We start from the raw sequence: 10,937 nt of genomic DNA on the forward strand, positions 1-10,937 counted from the left end.
GTCCGAATGAAAAAATTTTTTGGGTGTAGATTTAAGAAACATTAAATTATACAATGAAATTATTTGCGCTACAAAAATACTTTTTTTTTGCTTTTCAATAATTTTTTTATGAAAAATCGAACTTTTAAGCAATTTCTGAGCCCCGTGGAGGAAAATTTTTAAAAATTCATTCTAACCAAACTATATCGAAATGCACGCATTTTTTTTCATATATAAATGCAGAAATGTTTATTACATCTCCCGATGATGTTTTAGTTTACCTGAAGTCCTTAAAGCAGTCTTTTAGTTATGGTCCTGACCAGATCCCCACTTGTTTTCTTAGAAATTGTGCTGATTATCTCTATGAGCCGTTAACAGCCTTATTTAATTTGTCTCTTAAAGAGGGCGTTTTTCCAACTGTATGGAAGGAATCGTTCATAACCCCCTTACATAAAAGCGGTAGCAGGTCTTCAGTGGAGAACTACCGGGGCATAGCTAAGCTCTCTGCAATTCCTAAATTATTTGAAGCAATTATAACAAATCGGTTGACGCATTCTATCACTTCAAGCATTTCATACAGTCAACATGGATTTTGCAAGGGCAAATCAACTTCTACAAATTTACTTGAACTAACATCCTATATCTCAAAAGCATTTAGTGAGAGCAAAACTGTTGATGTTATATATACTGATTTCAGTAAAGCATTTGACAAAGTGTGCCACTCGTTGCTCATTTATAAACTTGATCTTCTTGGTCTTCCACCTAATTTTCTACGTTGGATCTCTTCATCAGTGTTGCCATTTTAGCCGTTTTCCGGCTAGATTTAGCCGGTTACGATAGCAAACAGCCGGAGAAAATTCGGTTTAGCCGGCAGCCGATTTGTTAGCCGTTTTGCAAAAAAAAAATTAGCCGGTTTTAGCCGATTTTGCTATTTGCTATTCGCCTTATTTTATTAAAATTCAAATATACAAGTTTTTATTTTTACAAATTTAGTGATCCAAAATCTATTAGAAATGGCTAGTCTTATCCGTGAGAATTTTTTTTTTCTGTCGGGCTTGTTATATAAAATTGAAAAACAATTTTTTCTAACCCGAAAAGTCTTCAGATAGTGAGCCGATTTCAATGTTTTTTTTTGTTTTAAGCGAGTAACCCAATTACATATAAACTGGGACGCGCCATTTTAGCTGATTATTACAAATTTTGCTGAAATTTTGCAGAATTTTCATAATTTTTACACAAAGTCTAAAATCTGGATGTAGTATATGGTTTGTTAAGTAATGAGCTACATATTGTAAAAAATAATAAACATTAAATAAACTAAAGAAAAATAGGCGAAACTTGCTTCAATTTTTGTTAAGAATGTCTTAAATTTAAGTGTGAAGTTTTACACGCAACAAAATGAAAGAGCACAAATTTCGATGTGGAGCAAAACTCTCTGGGGAGACAATACCTGTGAAGAATTGCATCATGGTGCTAATATATTTTATTTTTGTTATCATTGTTGTTTCCGAGTTGGTGGCCTTCAGCCGCACTAGAAGAAATAACCTCATCAGTCCAACTCCGGTTACGCCATCCACAGTATTTTTGCGCAAAATCCACCTCCAAATTTACAATAAACGTGCATATTTCAAACCGAAATCTTTATTTTAAATTAAAGCTTAATCCCTTTGCTAGACGTATATGTACAATTTTTATTTATTCGGGTCACGTGTTTGGACACGATAACCCAAAATCATTGTACAAATAACCGAACCGTACCCAAACTGTCTTACTTATGCATTTTTCTATAAACAAAAATTTTATAAAATGAAACTGCAATAGTTTTCATCTTTTGTGGATAATTCTTATCACAAATACATAGTTTCGTGCTTATATTTATGTATAAAAATTTTTTAGCAGCACCACATCTTTATCAGAAAATCCAAAAATTGGTACTGTTACAAGTTCCAGGCCATCATTTTAACTCGACCTCCTTCCTGTTCCATGGATAACGGTACATCTTTTAGAGGTTAAAAAATATTTTGCGTCAGTAATTTGTCGTCGAACTGCACGTATTACGTACCCTATCCTCGGAAAAGCAAAGAACTTTATTTTCGAATCTTTACTCAGGTGTACCGAATTCTGACAGTTTGGAAACGCGCAACACTTTTAGTATTTTCATCCAACTTCACTAACTCATTTTTTTTTTACTTTTACAAGAATCAAAATTGTGTCTACTAGTGAATCTGGTGGCATGATTTTAGTTAAATGTCATAAACTTGTTAAAAGTTCGGCAACAACAACGAATGTTAATATATTAAACTACCTTCTGTGTTTGTATCATGACGTTTTCTTTTCTCGAAATAATGTTGCTCTGTTTTCCTCAGCCCTTTCACAACTTCACGTGTTTATTTCTCAATATATTGCCCTCCGCCTAAGCAAAAGTGCCATACGTTTTGCTAATATAGTCATTTTGCGGGACAAAAAGCAACCTACTGCAAATGTTACAATATTTATAAGAAGGCAAAATTGTTTAATGGAAGAGAAAATGCCATAAGTTTGTAATTTATCTCTGTTTTTATATTTAAGTAATACAAACATGAACATTTCTTTGTTAAAAAAAAATAAAGTGGTGTACAGCTTAGCTAGGAATAATCTTTGTTAGCAAAAAAAAATTTAATGGATTTACTAGTCTAATTGTAATTTATGTATTAAAAAAAAGTTAATTCTAGTTGAAACATTTTAGCCGTTTTTAGCCGTTTTTTTTGTCCAATCTAGCCGGTCACCCCAAAAAGTTCTGGCAACACTGCTCTTCATACCTCTATGATAGATCACAAAGGGTATTGTTTAAAAATACTATCTCTGACGTCATTGATGTTACTTCAGGAGTCCCTCAGGGTAGCCACCTAGGCCCGATTCTGTTCTTGCTTTTTATAAACGATATTTCAACAGATATAAATTTCTCCAAAATTTTAATGTATGCAGATGATGTAAAACTTTATAAATCGTACGTTTCAATTGAAGAAAGGTCTTTGCTACAATCAGACTTACTTTACTGGTGTAAAGTAAATCTTATGCCTCTAAATCTTAAGAAATGTAAAGTAATGTGCTTCTCGCGAAGAGCTGTTCTGCCAGTTTCTTATATAATAGGTAACCATAACCTGGAACAGGTATACAATTTTGTGGACCTTGGTATCACAATGGATCCTAAGCTTAATTTTAATCTTCACATTAATGTGACAGTCAACAAGGCTAAAGGTGTACTTGCATTTGTGAAACGATGGTCAAAAGAATTTAGTGACCCTTATATCACTAAAACCCTGTTTACAACATTAGTTAGGCCGATTCTGGAATACGGCTCGGTGGTTTGGAATCCAAGGTATCAAATTTACTCAGACAAGATAGAATCAATTCAAAAACAATTCCTACTTTTTGCTTTAAGAAATTTCCGATGGGATTCTCAATATAGTCTTCCACCTTATACGAGTCGCTTAAAACTTATTAACCTTCCTACACTTGCCAGTCGCAGGGAAATGCTTGGTATAATTTTTATGGTTAAATTACTGACAGGCTCAATTTCAAGTCCGTCTCTTCTGGCTGATGTAAGCTTTAATGTTCCCTCACGCGTATCAAGACACTTTTGTCCCATATTTCTGAAAGCTTGTAAAACCAATTTTGAATTGCACGACCCACTCCGTTGCTTATGCCAGGATTTTAACTCTCATTCCAGCACGTTTGATATATCAGATCCGCTTTTCAGCATTAAGAAAGCGATACTCTCCTCTCTCAATAAGTGAATTATTGACATAAATACATAAAATCAGCTGATGAATTTAGTTCTGTAGCTGAACAGTTTTAGATCTCGACACTTAACAAACTCCTGCCTATCGTGACTCGGCGCAAAAATTTAAAATATTGGTTCCGTACGTCATGCGGACTGCGCCCCTCGTGTGGATGGGCGGGAATGGAGGGTAAAAACCGTTGGGATATTATTATTATTATTATTACATAAGTTGTTGTTAAAAATTTTCGTCCGACTACAAAATTCGGCGCTGCCTGAATACCAGTGAAAAATATTAATGTTGGTAAATTCGGTGCCCACTTGAGGAAGCCTTACCCATATCTGTACTGTAATGTTTTCGGAGGGTACTAGCTCCTACTGCCAATATAGGAGTATTGCATATATGCATGCATCCCACGCTTTTCATTTTCAATATCATAAATTATTTATATAACTTTTGCTAAAATTTCAAAATCAAAATTTCATTATTTTCTACTTTTTAGTCCAGTTATAAAAGCGTTTTATATTATTTATTTTCTACTTTTTAGTCTGGTCTATTAAGATAATTCAACGATATTAATAGATTTGTGCACACACATGCATATACGGTCGAGTTTAAAACAAAAAAAATCGGAAAAAACAAATATCGGAAGAAATAGTAAGCTCGTATGAGGAAGTCGCCTCAAAACTTACCCGGGTGAAAGCTAGTGATCTCACTACATGGTCGTGTGTGCCGGTGATATTGTTTTTTGCCAAAATAGTGGAAAATTGGCTTTTAATAATTTTTTATTTATTTATTTATTTATTTATTTATTTATTTATTTTTTACAGTCTGTTAGACTTATATTGCAACAAAGATTTAACATTCTTATAATTAGATTTTAGATTTAAAATATAAATATAAAATATTAAATACAAAATACAAAATGCTCTACAGAAATTTTTAAATAACATTATTTCTTTATCACTGCAATTATTTTATGTCATTATACACGCATGCAATTTCCTGGAAGTTATGTAGACGGTTGGAAAGGCCGAGTTTCCAATCCGCGCTATTCTTTTTGGGTTACTCCATTTATTGATATCTCCTGGGTGGTCAGAAAGGCCGAGTTTCCGATCCACCCAGTCGCGCTTTCGTGACGGTTAACGGTTGGAAAGGCCTAGTTTCCAATCCGCTCGTTTATTGTTTATTATCTAAGGGTCTAGGTAGTCGGAAAGGCCGAGTTTCCGATCCGCCTAGTCTCGATATCTTGGTGGTTGGAAAGGCCTAGTTTCCAATCCACGCTATTGTTGATACATCACTATCTTGTAGGCTGCGTTCTACAATAGTCAAGTAGCAGCCGCTTGAAAAGAGTGATAGTATCACAATTTTTTATAGCCTCTGGCAATTCATTGAAGCACTTTAAGCCTTTATAGAAAATATTTTTTTTGTCCACTTCTGTTCTATACTTCGGGAGTCTGAAGCTGTTATTCTCTCTCAACAAATATGTATGCGTCTCATTTATATATCGGAGATTATCGCTAAGATAATCCGGCAGGTTGCCCTTCTTAATATTGTACACAAATTTCATAGCGTGGTAAAAAACTTGTTGCTTCACGCTTAACCAATTCAAGGTTTCAAGCATACATCTTGTTGGTGTGTCATACGGTTTGTTGAGGATGAATCTCATCGCTCGGTTTTGCATTTTTTGCAGCTTATCTACATGGGAGTCCCCCGCTAGGAAGAAAATCGTGGGGCAGTATATAAAGTGCGGTTCTACTATTGACCTGTACACCAACGTTTTATATCTTCTTCCCAAGTACTTACACGATCTCTTTATAAGGCCAATTTTTTTAGCAATCTTGTTGACTGTATACTCAACGTGCTCATCAAACTTTAGTTTGTTGTCTATGTATATTCCTAGGTACTTGACAATTTTCACCTCTTCGATATTTTCATCTTTGATTTTTAATTCACGGCTTATGGAGTCAGCATTTGCCGCTCTGGAAAATACCATAAAGTTAGTCTTTTTCACATTCAGTTTGAGTTTATTTGAACACAGCCATTGATACAAAGAATTAAGATCTTCTTGCATTTTGACAATCGCATTTGGTAGTTCCCTATCACTGATCGTTAACAAGGCATCATCCGCAAAGAGTTTTATTTTACAATGTTTGAGAGAACTTTTAATATCGTTTATATATATATTAAAGAGTAGGGGTGCCAAAACTGAGCCCTGTGGTAATCCGATGTCTACGGCTATCTTACTAGACCTCTTTGAATTAACTATTGTTTGTTGCCTACGATTACACAGAAAGCTTCTAAACCAGTCAAGCTCAGTGTTTTTTATACCAATGTATTTTAGTTTATCCAACATTCGGACCCTATCAACGGTTTCAAATGCTCTTTTAAGATCAATAAACACTGCCACTACATTAAGGTGTCTGTTCAGATCTTCTTTCCATTGAGAAAGCACCAGATTCAGCGCAGTCTCACAGGAATGTTTAGCTCTGAATCCAGATTGTTCTTTTATGAGTATTTTATTGGATTCCACATAGTACTGTAGCTGGTTTTTCACAGCGGTTTCTAGCATTTTTTCCAAGCTAGGGAGAGTATTGATGGGCCTAAGCTCCTCAGCTTTAACCGTTTTTCTAACTTTCTTGACGGGCACTATTGATGAAATTTTCCATTCTTCCGGTACTGATCCTGACTGGAGACTCTTATTTATAAGTAGGGCATAGAAATATCCCATATAATCAGCAGAGTCCTTAATAACACCTTCAGAAAGTAGGTTGTTTCCCCCAATTTTCCGCTTAAATTTTTTGGCAATTTGAAGAATGTCTTCCGTTGAGACCTCTTCAAATTTTAGCGTACTTGTGGGAGCTCGTTGCTCGAAAAAATCATAGTTTACACACTCTATATTGGTGTGTATTTCCAAAATGCTGTCCACGAAAAAATTATTTAGGTTTTCCGCAATTTCAAAGCTGTCTACGTAGTTGGTGTTATTTATTATCACTTCCCCAATATTTTCTTTGACCTCCGTGTTATTGACTACCTCCTTTAAGTATTTCCACATGAGTCGGCTGTCACCCTTATTTATTTCCACCTTATGCTCTAGGTATTTACTTTTTTTACACCTTACCATTTTCTTATATCTGCTTCTCACTAAATTATATTCACCCCAGTACCCTGACAACACTGCTTTCTCATGTGATTTAGATTTATACTTGTTCATCTCTGTCAATTGCCTATCATACCATTTGTTCCTCTGCCTAATGCGAGTTATTTTTGAGTAAGTCAACTGCCTCATGGCCCACATAATGCAGTGAGTAATATACTCCACCATACCGTCAGCATCGAAAAAATTTAAGTTTGAGAAATCGCACTGCCTTAGTAATCATTGGAATACAACAAGTCAATACGTGTTTCCGAATGTTCCGTCACCCTCGTATTAAAATTTATCAGCTGTTGCATGGCTTGTTGCAAGAAAACTTCATTGAGTTTTCTGCTGTAGGTTGATACTACGTTCATGTTTATGTTAAAATCGCCAATGACAACAGTGTTCACAGAATTTTCTGAGATTTCTGCTAGGATATCCTCCATATATGTAACAAATTCCGCATCACTTGAGCTTGGGGAGTGATAAACCACCCCGAGCTGCCACCTGGTATCACAGTGTGTGAGTTGAATAACTATACACCAAACATTTTTGTCTAAAGCCTTGTTAGTTATTGTTTTAAAACCGAGCGTGTTTCGAACGAGTATTATCACTCCCCCTGTGTGTCTACTGTGTGAGTCGCAGCGTATCATCTGATACGCCGGGAACATTATTTCCGTATCCTCTATGTCATCAGTTAGGCATGTTTCGGAACACAAAAGTAGATCCGGGTCGGTAAAATCTATAAGTATTTCTAGCTCAACTTTATTAGCCACTAAACTCTGTATATTGAGATATACGCATTGCAAATATTTGGGTAGCGCTTTCTTTACACCTGGGTGAGACGTAAACTCAACGCTAGGGTCCCCACAAACTTGCTGTAATTGTTAGTAATTTACAGTATTTCTTTTATGCTCACGCTTTTTCTGGTATACAGGACACTGTCGGTTAAATGTCATATGATTTTCATCAAGCCCTAAGTTAAATTTTTTATTAGCACGAATGCAGTTTATGCATTTGTTTAATGTTTCCTTAGAACATTCCATAGTTTTGTGGTTATCTAGGCACTTGAAACATACCTCATCGGCTTTACATTTCGCAGCTATGTGGTTAAATCCCTTGCATTTGAAACAGAAAGTAACATCCATTCCATCTTTGACTCTACATTTTTCCCAACCTATGTTTATTTTTTCGCTTGCCAGCACGGCTGAAAACGCATCTACATCTGTTTCTACTAACGCATTATAATGTTTTGCATTTCCTCTTTTTGTTTCAAAACATTTCAAAATTTAGAAATTACCATTTTTGAAGCATTCATTCTGTTTTTTTATCATATCCCTGAGCTGCTCATTCTCATGTTTAAAGCTCATTCTATATACCATGAACCTTGGCTTGGCTTCGTTTGGGATTTTTATTTCATATCTATCACTCATTTTATTCTCTATTGCCTTTTTGATTTTTTCACGCTCAGCCTCATTTTCTGTTTGTATTACTACAGCCCCACTTTTCCTCCCCTGTACACTATTAATTTTCAAGCCCGAGGGGTCAACATTTTTGTTCAAATCTTCTTTTGTTTTTCCCACTTCCTGCTTCTCTTTTGGTTGTAGAACTAATGGCTTCTCTTTATTTACTTTCGGCGGCCTATTATCTTTCGCAGTATTACCTTTAAAGAGATCCGCGTAAGTGGCTTTCGCCCGCTGACCTGCTAACGCGTCAGCAGTCACCGATTTCTTTATCTCTTCACAAATTTTTTTGTTCTCATTTTCATTGCGCACTATGGCTTCGCAAAGATCATGGCTTTGCTTTTTTACGCCGTCAGCTATTGACTTAATTTGGTTCACTTCGAGAATACTCGCCTCACAGGTTTTTTGTACTCTTTGCATTGCATCAATGCGTTCCCCAAATTTTTTCTCTATTGATTGCAAGAGAAGTTTAAGCTCTTTCACTTGCATTTTCTGCGACTCCTGGAAGTCATCATTACACTCTTGGATCTTTTGACTATTTTTCTCTATTGTTAAGTTCATATTTCGGAGCACCTCATCGATGTTATGCATGTATGTGTGACATTGGTTACACATAAAGCGCACAAAGTTGTTTTCTTTGAGTACATTCGCACTGTACTCATCCAATTCAGAGCATTTTTTTGCCCAGTGCCACACTTTACCACACACACCATCACAGCGGATTCCGCTGTCACCGCGAATTGGATTCTTGCACTTATGGCATTTATCCATTTTCGCGCCTTATTGTTTTTGCGGAATACTCGCGGACCTTTGAGTGAAATTGCATAGTGAACGAGACAGCAAAACAAAACAAAGTTCTATCGCACTGAAGTGTCAAATACAGCTGAGCATGTCTACCAAAAGTGGGAACAGATTAGTGTCAACAGCTGTTAGCGAGGGTTGAAACCAAATATACATACACATTTTGAAGCCACTGTAGTAGTAAAGCGCGATTGATTACTAGATCAGGGCGGAAAAAAATTGATAATTAGTATGAGTGTCATAAGGTCGCCCCTTCAGGGCGAATTACCACAGAAGCTCTAGGTTCCTCACTCCAGGATATTAGTGCGACCGATGGCGGTATACTACTAAACCCGGACGAAAAGCGACCTAGAATCGTGTATTCGCCGCCGCAGTCGTGGTCACCATCACCTGCGGTAGTCGAAAATCTCGCGTGGGTTACACTAGGAGTGAAAATCCGGGAACTAAATGAAATGTTGGAGGACGGTTAGAGGAGGTACATACATCAACCAATGCGTGACACCATTGCTGAGCTACCTGTCCTATATGGCAAAATGATGACTACTGTTCCAAGGGAAACGATGAGTGTAGCCCAACAGATGACCCCAATCGCCACTAGGGGCTCACTTCCGACACATAAAAACACAAGAGGCGGAAAATCAGCGCTACGAGGAAAACTAGCGTCACCAGAAGAAGCAAAGGGAAAGAGTAGCGACCCAGGTAAAGGTGTCGAGGAAGAATCCCAATGGAAGATGGTCCAGCCCAAAAGGAAGACGAGTACTAAGCAAACACGCCCATATGCGATAGTAATAAAGAGTAGCAGCGGGGGATCGTACGTAGATATACTTAAAACAGTGAAGAGTGACCCTCAGCTTAAGCATGTTGGTGAAGTAATAACCAAAGTACGGAAAACGGCCAGCGGGGACCTTCTTCTTCAGTTGACTAAACCCACGGACTCGCATACGCAGGATATCCAACGTGGGGTTAAAACAGCGCTAGGTGAGAAAGCATCGGTACAGGCTCTAACATCAGTAACGGCTATAGAGATTAGGGACCTGGACGCAACTACAAGCAAAGAAGAGCTTTGTACTGCCCTGGAAAAAAAATTTGATGGTATACAGTTTTCGGAAGAAAGCTTAAAATCTTTAAGAAGTGCCTACAGCGGATCTAAAACAGCAACTCTCCTGCTACCAGCTCCTATAGCAAACAAACTGTTAGCAGTGCGTAAAGTCCGTGTAGGATGGGTGATTGGCCGAATACGCGAGAAAACTCAGCCGGTAAAATGTTCCAAGTGCCTCGAGTTTGGTCACCTTGCTTGGAACTACAAAAGCACTTTCGACGTTAAAAACGCATGCTTTAATTGCGGGGAGCCAAACCTCGAAGCTGTTGAATGCAAAAAAGAGGCGAAATGCACCATTTGCTCTAGAAGAAACCCATCGCAGGTCAAGCACAGGACTGGCGGCAAGGAATACCCCTACTATAAAGATGCGTTGAAAAAAGCACGTGCACCATGAAATTTCTGCAACTGAACTTAAATCATTGCAAGGCGGCACAAGAGCTTCTAGAACAGATGGTAAGAGAGAAACACATATACATATAACTATTGAGTTAGCCCTACAGAGTTGTAAATGATCAACTATGGGCTAGTGACACCAGCGGACGATCAGCAATATCGAGCTGTGCCAAAACTCCTATTGCAATACAACAACTAACGGATACAGGTTTTGTCTGCGTACTGGTATCGGAATTGATTCTTTATAGTTGCTATATACCACCTAGCTCCAACCTTGTTGAATTTGAAAACATCATGGACAACCT

The 10,937-nt window shown here is 37.2% G+C and overlaps 1 protein-coding gene across 1 annotated transcript; it reads left to right on the forward strand.

The window, feature by feature from the left end:
• Positions 1 to 9,631: 9,631 nt before the first annotated feature.
• LOC118756584 lies at positions 9,632 to 10,633 on the forward strand. The gene has a single exon (XM_036491340.1). The coding sequence runs from the start codon at positions 9,632 to 9,634 to the stop codon at positions 10,631 to 10,633; it is 1,002 nt and encodes a 333-aa protein (XP_036347233.1).
• Positions 10,634 to 10,937: the final 304 nt, after the last annotated feature.

This window comes from Rhagoletis pomonella, unplaced genomic scaffold (genome assembly GCF_013731165.1).
Source record: "Rhagoletis pomonella isolate Grant_MI unplaced genomic scaffold, Rhpom_1.0 Rhpom_scaffold_00002, whole genome shotgun sequence".
Classification (NCBI taxonomy): domain Eukaryota; kingdom Metazoa; phylum Arthropoda; class Insecta; order Diptera; family Tephritidae; genus Rhagoletis; species Rhagoletis pomonella.